Below are 18,465 nucleotides of genomic sequence, written 5' to 3' on the forward strand. Positions count from 1 at the left end.
AAAGGAAGTACAAGGGTAAATGAAAGAATGCATTAATGACTCTCTTTTCTAAGAATGGAATGGAGCTGCAGCCTCAATCCTAAAAACCAAAGCTACTGTCATCTAATCGGATGTGACTCGTAGTTATCCCTGATTGAGTTTCTGAAACTGGAGATCTTTGTGGGAGGAGACAGCCCATCTTTATACTGCAGAGTGGCTGGTGGACATGAACTACCAGCCTCGTGGTAGCAACCAGCAAGTTATGAACTGCGCCACTAAGGCTCCTTTGGCCCTAGGATTCTATCACTTAGCTGTACAGATTGGCCACCATAGTGGACCTACATGTGCACTTGAACACAGGAAGGATAGGATTCTATGTGGAATATTCAGTATTATTTTTGTATAGATTGCTCCAACCTTGACTTACGATAAAGCGAGTTGAGAACAAAATCCTCAGGGCCACCAAAAGAATAAATAGATCTGGTTTGGAGAGGAAGAAAATAAATTTCTCTTTGGAAGCTAGGATTTTGAAGCTTTGTCTCACACACTTTGGACATGTGTCCAGGAGGGACCAGTGCTTGGAGAAAAACATCATGCTTTGAAGGTGGAGGGCCAACACAGTTGAGGAAGACCCTGGATGAGATGGATTGAAACAGTAACTTGGATAATGGGGTAGGTGTGTTGGGAGTCAGTGAGATTGGCTCAGGATACAGCAGACATCCTAGCTGTTGGACACAGGGTTGCTATGAGTGGCAAGTAACTTCATGGCACATAACAATAGTAGATATGGGGAAAGGATACAACTTTTTAATTTGCTGAGCAAATTATTCCAGAAGTTGGACTCTATGAGGAAGAATGTGGCTCTGCCCCATGCCAACCTCATCATCTCTGACATACCTACCCTCATAACCCCAGTCACTGAGTCAATCCATCTCATCGAGGGTCTTCCTCTCTTGCGCTGTCCCTCCACCCTCCCAAGCATGACGTCCCTTTCCAAGGACTGGTCCCTCCTTGCAACATGTCCAGAGTATATCAGACGAAGCTTCAGAATCCTTGCCTCCAAGAAGCATCCTGGCTTAACCCTATCTAGGACAAACCTGTTTGTTCTAGCAGTCCATGGTATATTCCGTACTCTTCTCCAGAACCACAGTTCAAAGGCACCAATTCTCCTTCTATCATCCCTAGTCATTGTCCAGCTTTCTGATGCGTAGCGAGGAAATGCAAAGACCTTGGCTTGGATAAGGTGCACCTTAGTCTCCAGACTGACATAATTGTTTTTCAGTACTCTGGAGAAGTCCCTGACAGCAGACTTTTCCAGTGCAATTCGTCTTTTAATTTTCTAGCTGCTGGTGCCAAGAGTGTTGATTGTGGAGCCAAGCAAACTGAAGCTGTTAATAATCTCAGTCTCTTCTCTGTCATGATGCTGACAATCTGCCCAGTGGTGAGAATCTTTGTTTTCTTGATGTTGCACTTCAATCCATAATTAAGGTGCAGTCTTTGACCTTCTACAGCAAGAGCTTTCGGTCTTCCTCAGTTCCACACACACTAGATGTTTAATCGTTCATTATTTATCTTCCCTTCATTTTTCCCTTTTATTATAAGCCATACGAGTCCAGTATTACTGATATGCTGATTTTTTTGTGGAGATTGGGAAAGTAACGCCTCTACAAATTGACTGGGCAAATGCTATAGAGCTGAACCAGTGATTGGCTCTTACCTTCTTAGAGCCAGATGTCTGTAATTGTTATTGGGCTGTAGTCAGAGAGTTGATGGTACGAAAGGGGTGATAGTGACTATCTTAGTTAACTAGTGATGCTGTGTCAGAAACACAGTCTGAAAGTCAGAATTCAGGAGGCAAGCTCATGAAGAACGTTCTCGCTCTGTCAGCTCTGGAAGAGAGTGGAGAAAAGTTCCTCCGTGTCCTAGAGCTTCTGCTCCTGCGTCATCATCACCAAGCAAGCTTGTTATCTTCTGCTTTGCTCACCTATAGTTTAATTTCTTTTTTATCTCAAAAGAGATTGATTTAAGGCACTCTCTTCACTGATCAGTCTAGTTGATATAGCCAAATCACACCACTCCCAAATGGCATTCTAATCACAGGCATAGAGATTAACATAACACAGATTTTTTTTGTGGGGGGGGGAACACAATTAAACTCATAACTCTGAGCACTATACTTTTCCCCCCAATAAAGCTGAGACATTGGAGAAATGATTCCAAGGAACTTGATCTCAGGATGTGAAAGACATATATTTTTGTTAAGGTCTTAACAGGAGAGACCAGTTCTTAAAGAAGAATATCGTGTTTGATTAAGTAGTTATTGGTGTTAGGTGTCCTCGAGTTCAATGTGATGCATAACAACCCTATGAACAACACATTTGAATCCTGTCTTCTCCTGTGCCTCACAATCTCTAACACACTCCAGCCCATTGCTACAGTCACTATGTCAGTCCATCTGGTTGAGGTTCTAATTCTCTTTCCCTCTCCCTCCACCTTTCCAAGCATAATGTCCTTGTCCAAGGATTAGCCTCCCTTAGAAACATGCCCAATATATTTGAGATGACACTTTATCACTTTTGCCTCCAAGGAGCACTCTGATTGCACCCTCTCCAAGACATATCTGTTTGTTCTTTTGGCAGTTCATGGGATCTTAAATACTCTTTTCCAACACCACAGTTGAAAGGCATCACTTCTTTTATTCTTATTTATTGTCCAGCTCTCAAATGCATAGTACATGACTGAGAAGACCATGTCCTGAATCAGACACACCTTAGTCCTCAAACAAACATCATTGCTCCTGAGTACTTTGGGGAGTTCCTTCACTACAGACTTTCCCTAGTACAGTGCATCTCCTGGTCTCCTGACTGCTGGTACCAAGGGTGTTGATTATGGATCGATCCAAGTAAGATGAAATCCTCAGTTTCAATCTGTTCTCCATCCATCATAATGTTGCCTCATAGTCCAGTGATAAGAATTTTTGTTTTCTTGATGTTAAGATGCAATCAATATTGAAGGCTTTACCTTTACTCTTCTACAGCAAGCACTTCAAATCTTCCTCACTTTTAGCAAGCAACGTTGTATCATCTGCATAATTAAGTTTATTGGTGAGTCGTCTTCTGATCTTGATGCCACATTCTTCCTCATAGAGTCCAACTTCTGGAATAATTTGCTCAGCAAATTAAAAAGTTGTATCCTTTCCCCATATCTACTATTGTTATGTGCCATGAAGTTACTTGCCACTCATAGCAACCCTGTGTCCAACAGCTAGGATGTCTGCTGTATCCTGAGCCAATCTCACTGACTCCAACACACCTGCCCCATTATCCAAGTTACTGTGTCAATCCATCTCATCCAGGGTTTTCCTCAACTGTGTTGGCCCTCCACCTTCAAATCATGGTGTTTTTCTCCAAGCACTGGTCCCTCCTGGACACATGCCCAAAGTGTGTGAGACAGAGCTTCAAAATCCTAGCTTCCAAAGAGAAATTTATTTTCTTCTTCTCCAAACCAGATCTGTTTGTTCTTTTGGTGGCACATGGGATATTCAATACTCTTCTCCAGCACCACAACTCAAAGGCATTGATTCTTCTTCTGTCATACTTAGTCATTGTCCACCTCTCTGCTCCAGAGCAAGTAATACAAAGACCATGGCCTGGATCAGGCAGAACATCATTGCTTCTCAGTACTCTGGAGAGGTCTCTGACCATGGATTTTCCCAGGGCAATTTGTCTTTTGATTTCCTGACTGCTGGTGTCAAGAGTGTTGATTATGGAGCCAAGCAAGCTGAAATTGTTAACAACCTCAATCTCTTCTCCATCTATCTTGGTGCTGCCAATGGGCCCAGTGGTGAGGATCTTTGTCTACTTGATGTTGAGCTCCAATCCATATTGAACATTACCGTCCTTGACTTTCTGCAGCAAGTGCTTCAAGTCCTCCTTGGTTGGGCAAAGTTGTATCATCTACATAATGTGGGTTGTTGGGGAGACTTCCTCCAATCCTGATGCCACACTCCTCATAGAGCCCTGCCAGATGGAGCCAGAGTGCTCCTTAGAGGTAAGAATGACAAATTTGTCTTGTGTACTTTGAGCATGTTGCTGGGAAAGAGACACCCAGCTTGGAAACGTCAGCAAGAGAGAGGAAGACCGTCAACCAGATGGAATGACACAATGACTGTAGCAATAGGCTTGGATGTGTCAGAAATGAGGATGGCACAGGATAGGACAGGGTTCAGATCTGTTGTTCACAGAGTCACTATGAGTTGTACTTGACTTGAGGGCACCTAACCAACAGTAAGGTGTGGTTGGAAGAAAATAATATGATCTTGTATCTGTCAGGACTGTATTCCTCTGAGGGTCTATCTCAAATGCTTAAACTTAGGGAAAACTCTCCAAAAGATGTTTCTCTTGCCCTTTGTTTATTAGTGCTGCACAACAAAGCGATTGTGTCATCAGGAGTGGACTAGCGGTGGGAGGAGCTCAGATGACTTGTCCACAGGGAGTTGCACTGCTAACCTCTGGCAGTTCGATCCCCCAGAATCTCCTCAGAAAAATGGTGGTCTGTTCCCAATTTACAACCTCTGAGACCTAGTGGAGGGGCAACTCTGAATCTGCTCTAGCTTGATGGCAGTGAGAGCCGAACAGTGACATCAGGAAGAAGATAGCAGGTACGTAGCTGCCTGCTTGTGTTTGCATTGCTGGCTCAGAATTCATACAGTGAGCTTGCCTCTTGCTTCTAACCAGCCTTGTACCTTGGCAGCTTCCAGAAAATACAAGAGAGCTCCCCAGGCAGCTGAGGGTTTGTTGTTTTTTCCATTACTTGTCCAGTCTTTGTTGTCTTAGTAAATTCTCTGCTGTGGTTCTGAAGGTGAGAAACAGTGCCTCTGCCTCCAGAGGGGCCCCACTTCTGTGGACTTTTCCCTGAGAAATGACCAGAGGAGAAAGGGGAATTGATTTTAGAGTGAAGTGTCAGGGCTTCAGCCCATGGTTCTGTGCCTGGGGCCCTCTCACCACTCCCCAGGGCTGTTTGGTGAGGTTAGCAGGGGAGGCAGGGAAGGCTGGCTGTGCATACCAGGTGCAGGGATGCCTTGTAGCTGTGATGCTCCACAGCCCTCCTAAGGAAGTCTTGCCTTACTCCTGGTCCAGGTGGAGCCTGAGGAGTGGGTGCCTCAGGCAGGTGAGGCAGCTTCAGATGTTTTCTCCTAAGTCCTTGGAGTTGATGGGACTGTGGATCTTTATTGACTTATAGTATAAACATTAGGTCTACGCTCTCCAGCACTTTAGACTTCAGACTGTGGAAGATCGGCTGGCTCCCATTCCATTGCCTCCACTTCTTTACAGTGTGCATCCCTGGGGAGGCTCTGTGTCTCAATACTCTCATCTGTGAAATGGGGGTGATAATAGTATCTACTGCATGGAGTTGCTGTAAGATTAAAGAAAGCTGCATTTACAGTCAGTGACATAGGATGCAGTCAGTAATAAAAAGGATAATGCTTCTACCTTCTCAACCAGTTATAATTTGACTTTCCTCCCATCATTCTGTGAGAACTTCCCTTAAAAAGGTTACTTCTTTATTGTCAAGTACAGGGACTGTTTTTATTCTTTATCCTAATTTATTTTAGTGTTTGATATTCTTAAAATTCTTTTCCTTTGCCTTCTATAACAATATTAGCCTTTTCTTCTCCTCTACATCCCTGGTCATTTCTCCTCATTTTCCATTTCCTTATTTCTCTCCCACTGCCCATGTTTTAAGTCCTGGCCTGGGACCCTCCGGGATCTCTTAGCTTTATTCTTTTACCGGGATATACTTTTTCCTAGATGACGCCTTACCTTCCCATGAGTTAGGAGCCTGTGGAAAGACCTTTCTCCTTAAGACTCTTCCCTTGTCCCTTTAGTTTCCAGAACAACACAGAGAAGGGGAAAATCATTCTAAACAATGAAACCCAGCACGGCCCTCTACTGTGGAGTGGTTTCTGATTCATCCTGGGCCTGTAGGTCAGAGTAGAACTGATGCATAGTGTTTGCAAGGCTGTAAATCTTCACAGAAACAGACTGCCCCATGTTTCTCGCACTAAGTGGGCTAATGGACAAGAATCACTGACCATTTTTAGCAAGTGGTCAAGCCAGTCACTGACCACTACAGCTTCTTTGATAGAAAACAGACTTCTGAGAAAATGAAGTCCTCGCTGTTCATTAACTTTATAGGAATAGATTGAGTGAAACTCTCTCACAAATGTTTAAGTCCAGTGTTAAATCTTCTCCAGAGTTTTTCTCAATTCAGTGCATTTCCTCCTTGTCTTTGCAACAATCCACACTTTCTAATGAGGAGAACAGAAGAGGAAAGGGGGACTTTCTATTACTTGATCTATTTTTTTATTTGATCTTTTTATCATCTTCCAGGCCATGCTCTGTAATTCTCATAAAGCAGTGGTCTGTAGAAGCCCTGGTGGCACAGTGGTCAAAGCACGCGGCTTTTTAGGCTAAGATTTGCTGCTCATGCCCACTACCCGCTCTGTAGGACAAAGACCCAGTGGTCTGTTTCTGTGCACATGCAGCCTTGGAGGCCCTGCGTGACAGTTCTGCTCTGTCCTTCAGGTTGTTAGGAGTGAGAATTGATGCATTCTTTCTTTCTCCATTCATGTTCAATCAGCATGCTGACAAATCCTTTGAAAAGATGAACTATCAGAGGAGGAATGTGGCATCAGGATGGAGACAGTCAATCCTGTGTTATGCAGATGACATAGCCTTGCTCCCAGAAAGTGAAGCACTTGTAGCAGAAGATCGAAGACTGTAGCCTTCAATACGGTTACATCTCAACATCAAGAAAACAAAGTCCTCTTCACTGGGTTGATAGGCAGCGTAATAATAGGTGGGGAAAAGATTGAAGTTGTGAATAATAGCATTTCACTTGGATCCACAATCAACACCCATGGTCCCAGAAGTCAAGAAATCAGAAGACATATTGCAATGGCTAAATCTGCTGTCAGGGACCTCTCCAAAGTGCTAAAGATGAAAGTTCACCCATCCCAAGCTGTGGTCTTTCCAGTTACTTCCCATGCATCTAATAGTTGCATGGAGAATGGATTAAGTTGACAGAAGAGGAATGGATACCTTTTAACTGTGGTTTGGAGAAAGAGTATTGACTGTCACAGTGAATAAGGATGACAGAAGTAGAAGTGATGCTTTTCAGCTGTGGTGTTGGAGGAAAGTACTGAATATTCATTCCATGCACTGCGAAAATAACAAACAAGGTAGAAAGAGTGTAGCCAGAGTGCTCTTAGGAGTCAAATATGATACTATATCTGCGTTATGACACAATCTTGCGTGCCAGAACAGAAAACTTGAAGCACTTGCTGCAGAAGGTCAAGGAATGAAGGCTTCAATGTGAATTGCCTCTCAGCATCTATAAAACAAAGATTCTCACCACCGGGCCAGTGGTCAGCATCATGGTAGATAAAGAAGAAATTGAGGTTGTTAACAATTTCTTCTTGCCTAGGTCCACAATCAACACCTTTGGCTCCAACAGTCAGGAAATAAAAAAAAAAAAACAAAAAAAAACAAGTTGCTTTGAGACAGTCTGTTGTCAGGGACTTCTCTACAGTGTTAAGAAGCAATGATGTCAGTCTAGAGATTAAGGTGTACCTGATCCAATCCATGGTCTTCTCAATTACTTTCTAGACATAGGAGAGTTGGACAATGACCAAGGATAATATAAAAAAGAATTGATGCCTTTGAGTTGTGGTGCTAGAGATGAATATTGAACATTCCACTGACTGCAAAGAAAACAAAACAAGTCTGTTCTGGAGAGGGTCAAACCAGATTGTTCCTTGGAGGCAAAGATTATGAAGTTCTATCTCATATGCTTTGAACATGTTTTCAGGAAAGGATCAGTTCAGTCCTTGGAGAAGGACATCATGCTTGGAAGGGTAGAGGGTCAGTGCAGGAGAGGAAGACCTTGGATGAGATGGATTGACACAGTGACTGTGGCAATGGGAGCAGGTATGTCAGAGAGAGTGAAAATGACTCATTAGGGCAGGTTTCAGAGCTCTTGTTCATATTGTTGCTATGAGTGGAAGTAAACTCAGTGGCACATAACAACATCTTACAAAGCTATTCCTTGAAGAGGAACACGATACTTGGAAAGGTAGGAAGTCAGTGGAAGAGAGGAAGACCTTCAATCAGATGGATTGACAATGACTACAGCAGTGGGCTGAAGTATGTCAGAGATGATGAGACTGACACAGGGTAGCATAAGGTTCAGATCTGTTGTTCATAGGTTGCTCTGAGTCATTCTTAATGACACCTAACACCACCACTGACTATCTCATAAACTGCCAGAGTACAAACAGATCTCTCTTAGAGAAAGCATTAACCAGGGTGTTTCTTAGAGGTGAGTATGATGAAACTTTGTCTCATATACATTGGGCATTTTGTCAGAAAAGGCCAGTCCTTGGGAAAAGATATTGTGCTATGAAAGGTGACGTGTCAGAGAAAGAGAGGAAAGCCCTCAACAAGGTGGATCGGCACAGTGATTGTAATAATGAGCTTGATAATATCAGATCATGAGGATGGCGTAGGATAGGGCAAGGCTTAGATCTGTTGTTCACAGGGCCACCATGGGCTGTAGTCGATTTGATAGCACCTTAGCAACACTACAGTTACAGATCAGAGTGTGGACTTGGGAATGAGACTGCCTAACGCGGTGACCTCTCTCTCTGGTATTACCTCACTGACTTCCTTTCCTGATCTGCCTTTTTGTTTCACACAAGTCCCTTCTTTTATGGCTTCCTAATAAAGAATATATGAAGGACATTTTTTACATGTATGTAAATATCCCTCTTTTGCCTTTACAGAGGACTCTTTTAAAAAAAATGTAGAATTCTGGGATGACATTTTCCCATCAAAATGTTGAAGGACTTGCTCAGTACAGTAGCAATTCCTCTCAAATTTTGATGGACAAATTAATCAGAAAAGCAAAAGACTTCTCCATAACATCTCCTGTGGTCCACAAATGCTCAAGTGCTATAGTAGTTTTGTTAGGGAGGCTTGGTTTTTCTGAGTAATATTCCTTGTATGAAAGTGGCATGTCCTTCTCTTATATACACTCTTAGCATCTCATTCTTCCTAGAGTTCTCGCCTCTCAGAATTTTGTACATTAATGTGTGTTCATGTTGAGTGTATGCATGAACATTTTAATTGTGCTGGGAAATGGGTAAGGTAATTTGGGGAGTTTTTTCCAATACATTTTTAATTCTTTCCTCTGTCTCTTCTCTTTCTTCCCTGGAGCTTCTTTTAATCAGTGTTGGATCTCTGGATTGAGTCTTTAACTTTTTTTGTGTTTTTGTTCCGATTTGCCACCTGTTTCTTTTCTGTCTGACACTCTGGGAAATGTCCTTGATTTTTATCTTCTCCTTGCCTTTGGACCCTTCAACTTTGCATATCAGATTTTTTCAAATTCCCCATGATTCTTCTTACTTTCTAATTGTTTATGACTAAGTATAGTGTCATTTCACAGATGCAACATCTTTGTTTTGCTCTCTGAGAATATTAGTGGGGAATTGCTATTTTTGTTGTTTTTAATGTAAAAAGCCTTATCTTGCTTTCTGGCTGTTTTCTGATTTCTGAGAGGGCTCACATTTCCCGTCTTTTATGTTGAAAGCTTTACTTTAATATCTGATGGCCCTGAACTATTCCTTCCTATTTAGAGACTGAGCTGGTAAGATTCATTAGGGTGAGCGTGAACCCTCACAGGGTGATAGATTAAGTGTTGGCCTGCTAATCAAAAGATCAGGGATTGGAACCTACCAGCTACTCTGGTGGCCTAGTGATAAGAAACTGTACTGTAGTCTCAAAGGCGTGTGGTTCGAATCTGCCAGCTGCTTCATGGGAGAAGGATGGACAGTCCACTCCAGTGTGATTTACTGCCTTTGTAAACCAGTTGGAGGGTGAACTGTGAATCAATTCTGACTCAATAGCAAACAGTGACAGTAAGCTACTCTTAGGGAGAAAGATAAGGCAGACTGCTTCTGGTAAGACTTAGAGTCTCAGGAACCCCATAGGTTGTTCCCATGAGTAAGTATCACATGAGTGGCTTTTTTTGTGTGTGTATTCATGGTGGGCCTTGTGCTTGGCAGGCTTCCTTAGGGCATCATCACAGAAAAATGTTGATTTTTCATGAAAGTCCAAAATACCATTCTTTTGGAATATGCCCAGTTCCTTGGGAGAGGCATTCTTTCATCTCCTGCATGATGGTGATATGAGATGAAGCTGGAAGAAATGACTTCTCTCCATGTTTTACCATAACTCTCCCTTGGTGGAATAAATAGATTTGATTTCTAATGGCATAAACTTCTATGGGACGAGACTGTGGCTTGGGTGCTCTGGTTCCAGCCCAAGACTCAGCCCAGCCTTCTCAGAAGTGGAATTCATGCCTTCAGAGGTGGAATCTTCCCAACACAATTTATTTTCCATAAATATTCCCCTCCCTCTGGATATGGAGATTCTGGGTGGTACATAGTGTGAAGATTTGGCTACTAACCAAAAGTTGGTTGTTCAGGTTCAGCTCTTGGTGCCTCAGAGGACAAACCTGGAGTTTCCTGGAAGCCCTGCAGTTGTGCCCTGCAGTACGTGAGGTCTGCTAAGTGGGCAGTGACTCGAGGGCACTTCATTTCCAGCCCTCCTGATAGCTGTGCCTCCCTCGTCTCTGTACATCAGCTTTCCTCTCTCAGCTTTTCCCCTTCCAGGAGGTTAAGAATTATCCTTGCCACAGCCTTCACTTTTCTTTCTCTTTGTAAGTCATTACTCTGCACTTTAGCCACTTTGGGGGAGAAGTGGGAGAAAGCCATGGTCCAGCTTGCGCTATTTAACTAGAAGTCTCTATAAAGTATTTTTTCATAAATTTCCTCAGGTGTTCTCAGGAACTGGCACCCTTTGCAAGGAGACCCTAATTGTGAGTGTTTGAGCAACCACTTATTACTGCTTTTCCATGTGGTCTCCAGGCAAAGCCTGGCATTTGTCATGGGTAGGAATAAGCCTGTCTGTGCTGACTGAGTGGAATCCAGGGTCCGTCCTTTGTGTTTCCCGCGCTCCCATTTAGTTCTGCCTCGTTGGTGCTTCACCTCACTCTTTGAGAGGGGGAAATATTCCCTCCATAAACCAGAGAAAGATGTAATGGATTTCTGCAGTGGAAATATTGTTCAAGCTGAAAACCCAAATCACAGCAGGCAGTTTATCTGGAGACCATGTCTAGCAAAGCAGTCATTTAAATGCACAGCTCTGTGAAGCCACAGACAGTCACAGCTAATTCACTTTCCAGGGGTTTTATGTGTGTGTGTGTGTGTGTGTGTGTGTGGGACATTCACCATCACACAGAGTCCCTGTGCTAACGAAGGCTGCAGTATTGATTATCTTTGACAGCTTGGGTTTTGAATAACTGTTTCCTTCTTTAGGGTAGAAAATGAGGACTTAGGGTGGTGAAGGTGCAAATGAAGTTTTCGGAGTCATTGGGAAAAATGTAAATTTTTTCAGGAGTAACAGCGCTGGCCCAGCTGTCGGTAGGTGAATCCAGTGGTGCTTTCTAATTGTAGGATGATCTCCTGTGGGACCTGCTCAAGTTAGATCCAGGCTTGTATTGGATGTCTCTTCCCATGGACTGGTGAAAGTTGATAGAGCCCAGGAGTGACTATCACTCTCACCTCAGAACTGGATGGTGCTGTGGTTGTGTATCATAGAATCAGAACTGACCCATAACTGACCATCCAGTGGGTTTTTGGAGACAGTCAATCACATGGAAGGAGATTGCCCATCTTTCTCCCATAGAGGTGGTGGGTTTGAACTGTGTGGCTTAGTGGTAAGAAACTACTCTGTAATCCCAAAGGCTTGTGGTTCGAGCCCACCAGCTGCTCTATGGGAGAAGGATGAGCAGTCTTCTCCCATGTGATTGACTGCTTCGGAAAACCCATTGGAGGGTCAGCTGTGTGTTGGTTCTGACCCAACAGCATGGAACAAAACAGCAACTACCTTCTCGCAGGCAGTGCAATTCCTCACCATTAAGCCACCAGAGCCCCCAAGAGAACCTCATAGCAATGCAGTAAAGGACCCTAATCATAGGTTCTCGGCCCAGGGTGTGTATGAGAATCACATGGAGTTACATGACTGTCCCACTCACTGGGTCACACCCCTCAAAGATTGCCAACAGAATCTCTGAGAGTGGGACCCCAGGGAAGAGGGATGAGGTGTGAGCCCCTGCTGGGTCATAGAGTTGATTTCGTTATTGACCCAGAAGCCAAGAAACTTGTTGAAAAGTGTTATTTGAATGACTTTGTACCTGGAGAAAAGAAAAATTCAGTCATGTCACAGTCATTTAGATTAAGTTGTTGATTTTGAAGCTGTTTCCATGGTATGATCCAATGAGTTTTTCTTTCTCTTGAGAGAGAGGCCCTGAATGTCATAAACAAGGATCCAGCTACTTACTGAAAGGTGCATGGTTTGACTGCACCCAAAGGCGCCTTGGAAGGAAAAGCTGCTGGTCTGCTTTTATAACCCGATGGAGCACAGTTCTGCTCTTCACACACATCTGTGGTCATTGACTCAATGGTGCCTGGTTTAGTTTCTTTCCTTTTGTTTTCTTCTGAATTCCATCTTTGGAGAACTCAGGGGGTACTTTTCCAATGGCATCAGCTTCTTTGGTTAGTAGCGCAGCTGTGGGGAGTGCGGGGTGGGGTCTGAACTGGCCCAATGAGGCTTCACCGGATTTCCACGTCTCCTGTGCTCTGTGCAGGTCCTGTGGCTGTGATCAGCGGCGAGGAGGACTCCGCCAGCCCACTACATCACATCAACCACGGCATCACCACGCCCTCCTCACTGGACGCTGGGCCCGACACCGTGGTCATCGGCATGACTCGCATCCCGGTCATTGAGAACCCCCAGTACTTCCGCCAGGGGCACAACTGCCACAAGCCGGACACATGTGAGTACTGGATTGGAGCGCTGTCCCTTCTGGGAGGGGAGAGAGAGACCAGCTAGTTGGGGCTCTTGAACCTTCTGGGGTGGTCTCCCACCTGTCAGCCTCCCACTCTAAAAGCCCCTCCTATTTGTCTCAAACTGGAAGACTAGCCCAGGTGAGGGGTCTCCACTGGACCAGTCAGCTGGACAGAGGGTCTGCAGGCCTGAATCTGGTTCCCTCTATTTTCACCCAGGACCAGTGGGGCCCTGAATAAGAGATATGAAAGCTGAGGGCAGCTTGAAGGCAGAAGGCCCAAGGCCCAGCCTCTTCTGGAGGTCTATTAGAAGGGCCACACTCAGACAAGGCTGGCCTTCTCTGTGGACCTGGCCCATGAACCAGACCCTCCACCCAAGCTTCCACAGTAGGAGAAGGGAGTGAAGGGGACTAAGGACCATTTAAATGGAGACATCTCCCTCCTTGCCCCTCCAGTGCCCCAGAGCATGAACCTCCTAAGGACTGGACCCAATGCAGGCACGAGGCCTCTCCCCTTTCACTGCAGATCAGAGCTCAGGGCACCCATCTCTCCTCATCTCTCATCTCCTGTGGGTTCTGGCCTCTTCTGACTACCTTCTGGCTGAGCTCTGCTCGATCTTCTCTCAGCCCCTCGACCTTCAGTGACTTGGCCCTTTGTACAGCAAGTCTTCCCCTTGCCATAGCTGCACATTCCACATAAGCCCAGTAATGCTGGTGAGTTGTTCCTGCTCCTCAAAGATCATCAGCTGCCTCTGGAGGGACCACAGGGGTCCCGGGAGAGCAGTGGCACCCTTAGAACTGCAGTATCAGCAGTGATTGACTCAGCTAAGGTTTCCTCGCCATCTCTGACTGAGATCTTCTTCATCTCTCTGTTGTCCTCTTCACAGGGCTCAGGGACGTGTATTCTATTCTTGCTCCTCTCCTGGGCTGAGTTCTCTCTACGCAGCCTGCGTTTGTGATAGTCCTTAGAACTTTGATGTTCCTACGATCCTCTGCTTTGGCTTTTCTGACTCTGGCTTTCAGTCAGTGAAGGAGAGCCTGTGGTGGGAGGGGCTAGACATGGATCAGCATGAGTCTATTAGATGCCTCCCAACGTGGGTGTTCCCCCGAGTGTATCTCAGTATCAGTTAGAGCGAGGCTAGCCAGCTCTGGGCCAGGACTGAACAAGAAGGGCAAGATTCACTCAAACGGACAGCGAGCAGCACAGTGCAGAGACTGCTTCTGCACTGGCTACAACTCATGCCCAAGATTGGGACGTTCCTGGACTGAGCCAGGTACAGGTAGAAGAAAAGCACTTTGCTGGGGTTAGTGTGGTTGGTTCTAAGCTTTGGTGGAGGGTTGTCATTCCTGACTTTACTAAGGAACAGCTGGTATTTAGCGTTGCTATGTTGAGTACATTCCCTTTCATGAAAGCCTTGGGTTTTTGGTACAAAACTCATCTGAGAGTCAAGAGATTTCATATCTATCCAGGCTTGAACCCTTGGCACCAGGTTATTGGCACCATTGTCAGATGGTATGGATCTAGTCATAACCCATTGCTCTTGAGTCAATTCCAATTCATGAGAATAGAATTGAGTTACTCCAGAGTTTTCTGAGACACTAATCTTTACAGGCAAGGTTTTGATCTCCTGTACATAGAGTCACTATGAATTGGAGTTGATTCGACAGTACTTAACAACAGCCGTCTTCACAGAAGCAGACTTGGACATGTTTCTCCCAAAGTGGGCTCAAACCTCTGACCTTTTAAAAGGCCAGTAGCTGAGTGCTTAATCACTGTGCCATCTGTCTCTCTCAGTGCCATCAAGTCAGTACCAATTTGTAGCTTACTCTCCAGTGGGTTTTCAGAGGCTTTAAAAGCTAGAAGAGATTGTCCATCTTTCCCCTGCAAAGCCACTTGTGAATGTGAACCAGAGTGGTGCTGCCCTTGGGGTAGCAGCCAGCTCTCTGTAGACCACACCCCCAGAGCTCCCTGGGCTCTCTCCAAGAGAGAGATTTGCATGGGGCATGAAGTCCACTTTGAAGGAGGCATAGAGAGATAAGATCTGAGTGTCTGGCTGTCAGGATGATGCAGAGCACACATCCAGGAGCTGAGTGCTGGGACAGGCGAGTGGAGGGAAAACCTTTCTCCTGGAGCTCTTTGATTGATAAAAAAAAGAGAGAGAGAAATGGTTCATGTTGTTAGGAGATGTTTTTCTTTGGAAAAGGGACATCATGCTTGGAAAGGTGGAAAGTCAGTGGCAAAAAAGGAAGACCTATCTCATCGAGATAGATTGACACAGTGACTGCAGCAATGGGTTCAAGTGTGTTAGAGATGGTGAAGATGGCACAGGATAGGACAGGGTTCAGGTCTGCTGTTCACAGGGTCACCGTGTGTCGTACTGGTCTTAAAAACTAACAACAACAACAAGACTCGAGGCAGTAATTCTGTACAGACGGATAGACCCGTTGCAGATGGTGGGGAAGTAGATTTATTGATGAGGAAATGACTGAAGGAGTGAATGGGAGCAGCACTGCCTTATCAGACGCGTCATGAGCTGACTCCAGATTGTCGGCACCCTCTGATATTGGAAAAAGGTCCCTTTTCAGGGAAATGGTGCATTTGGTCCTGTCACTTGACAGCTCCTCAGTGTTTACTGAAAACACGTGTAGCATTATCTACAACATGCTTATATAACCAGAGCTGGCTCAGCCTCCATGTGTTAATCAGAGGCTGATTCACAAGAAGGGACAGGAGCACCACCCTCTCCTCAGTGGAGATTTACCTCCCACAGGGGGCGGCAAGGGCTCTGGAAAAGCAGACTCCATCTCTCTGGGGAAGGGGCTCCAGGATGCAGCTTCCCAGGTGATGTGGCGCTATCGACAATTAAAACCACATGTGTCTTGTAAGCCAGCTATTCAGAGAACATTGATGGGGCTGCCAACAAGGCTGGGGTCACTACTTTGGGGGACTGGCAGGAGACTAGGGGGATTAAGGGAGGAGAGATGCTGACATTGTTCATCCTCCCTGGGACCCTCCCTGTCCCATCTCATTTTAAATTGCGAGATGTGGAAAGACATGCCTGGAACGCAGCGCTGCTAGACTTCAGGTATCATTTCCCTGCCTCGTCCCGAAGCCCCGCACTGAGGGACTTAGCACAAAAGCACCTTTCTCTCTTTACACATGTTTATCATAAATTGTGGGACCTTTCAAACGAATGATTGGAAGGCCATTCCCTCTCCTTGCCTCTCACTGTCTGTCCTCAGTCTGGCCCCTGGCACTTTCTATTGCATTTCAGGACTGTAAGGATGTTTCTAGATGGCCTGGACCCCTGTCAGCTGCTGACCCCCCCACCCCAGGGTTCCCAATGAGTGCTCTGCATCTAACATTGTCTGCATGTGGGATATTATTGGTTTTTCCAAAGCTTCTAGAAGAGCTGAATGGAGATACTCCTACTTGGCATTGGCTGTGGAATTGAAAGCTTAACGATCTCTGCCCCCCCCCAGTATTTATTTAGAGCCCCCTGCTTCTCAACATCAAGAAATAGAATCACTCGTCCCTTACACGTCCCTGAGGGCTCTAGACTTTGGACTGGGCCCAACAGAATGAGACGTCAAAGGCCAGTCCAAATGGGTCATGATGGGGGAGTTAGAAGGTTTTTGCAGCAGGACCTTTCGCACTGGTTGGCAGTGCAGAGCTTCAGTGACATTCCTTCGCCAGCACTGGACACCTTGCTGTGGCCTTAAGGAATCACCTTTTGCTCTTTCTCATAAGACCCATTGGCAGGTGCCTCCATTTTCTCGAAGGCCCTGGGGTTCTCTGGCCATCCTCTTTTCCAAAATAGAAGGAGAATTGATGCCTTTGAGCTGTGGTGCTGGAGAAGAGTATTGAGGGTACCATGGACTGCTAAGAAAACTAACAGGTTCATCCTGGTAAGGGTCGAACTGGGCAGCTTCTTGGAGGCAAAGATTCTGGGGCTTCGTCTGACATACTGTGGACATGTTGCAAGGAGGGACCAGTTCTTGGAGATGGACATCATGCTTGGGAGGGTGGAGGGACAGCACAGGAGGGGAAGGCCCTCTATGAGGTGGATTGATTCAGTGACTGGGGTAATCGGAATGGGTGTATCAGAGACAGTATGATTGGCACAAGACAGAGCAGAGTTTAGGGCTGTTGTACATAGGGTTGCTATGAGTCACAAGCGACTCGACGGCACATAACAACAACACCATCCTTAGAAGACAGCTTTATTTTGGTCAGGAAGGTGGGGACCATGTGGGGGAAGTGAACATTCCCTTCCTCCTCCCCAAGTCTGGGCATTGATCTTTTTTCTCAGGCCATCTCTGTCCAGAGGTTCCACCTTTCCAGATCATCTCTTCCCAACTTCTCCAATGCCTCTGATCATGGACCAGAAAACTTCTCCTGGTCCTTCCCTCTCACCTCGCCTTCAGTATTTAGCTGGTCCCTCCTTATGCTTATCAAAAGATCTCTTGATGTTACAGTCTTGTAGATTCATTTCCATGTTCATTTTCCCCTCAGTCCTCTATTCTTGATCCCTTCAAAGAGTTTGCCCATGCTCCCTTGAGTCTCCTTTCTCTAGTCTCAGAGTGGCTTCTCCATGCTGGTTTTTCACCCTTTCATCTATTCAGTAAATGTTTCTTGGGAGCCTATATCATCCCTCCTGTTTAGCTATAGAGACAATGAAGGGCAAGAAACATACCACCTCGCTGTGCGACTGGCCAGAGTTGGTCCCCATAATCAGGATAATGCTCTTTGCTCTCTTGGGACAACTCAAAGAGTCTTGTTATTTCACCCGTTACCTTTCTGCTGATTCCTCACCAGTTTCTTCCTGCTTGGTCTCCAATTGCATACCTACAACTGGTATCTTAGTATAATTCCGGTAAAAAAATTCCTATCTCCCCTCCATGCATAACTCCCACACCCTTTTCTTCCCTTCCACACCCTTTTCTTCTTTAAATGTCTGGTTCCTTTACAAGCCTTAAAAATTTTCTCTTGTCCAGGATGCCCCAGCATGGTGAGTTTTCACATCTTGGAACTCATGGTTAGAACTCATTTATAGTGTGAATGCCATGCCTTGAGTTTGAGTGACTTTGAATCATGTTGTAGGTCATCCTGTCATTGCTCAAATATTTGTGCCCAGTTTCCCAAATGTGATTTTGAACATATTCCAAGAAGTAGCTTTGATGTTTCACCTCATGATGTTTAGGTCCAGAAGATACTAGCTAACGTTGTATTGGATGATACTTGATGAAGGTACCCTCAGTCCGTGGCCAGTCCTGGCTTTCAAGGGATGTTCAGGACACAGGATTCTTGATCTACTTGGATAGTGTCTTATGGACCAAGCATTGTACTGGTATCTTAACCACCTGTGTGAGAGAGGGATTACAACCCCTCCATTATAGAAAAACGACTTAATGTGCTTAAGTAAGTAGCTTGCGTCAGATCACACAGCTGTGGAGAAGAGCTGAGATTATAATCCAGATCTGCTAAGCCCAACATCTGTCCCCGTCTCTCCCCCC

At 45.3% G+C, this 18,465-nt stretch overlaps 1 protein-coding gene across 4 annotated transcripts in view; it reads left to right on the forward strand.

Moving 5' to 3' along the window:
- NTRK3 (neurotrophic tyrosine kinase, receptor, type 3) overlaps positions 1-18,465 on the forward strand; it is a 620,856-nt gene that overhangs the window by 359,870 nt on the left and 242,521 nt on the right. For all 4 annotated transcript variants that reach the window (XM_006885182.1, XM_006885180.1, XM_006885181.1 and 1 more), the window contains one exon: positions 12,751-12,939. In XM_006885182.1, the coding sequence (XP_006885244.1) occupies positions 12,751-12,939 (189 nt within the window). The remainder of the gene's footprint in view (positions 1-12,750; positions 12,940-18,465) is intronic.

This window comes from Elephantulus edwardii, unplaced genomic scaffold, assembly GCF_000299155.1.
Source record: "Elephantulus edwardii isolate Elephantulus edwardi_28Jun2011 unplaced genomic scaffold, EleEdw1.0 scaffold00041, whole genome shotgun sequence".
Classification (NCBI taxonomy): Eukaryota; Metazoa; Chordata; class Mammalia; order Macroscelidea; family Macroscelididae; genus Elephantulus; species Elephantulus edwardii.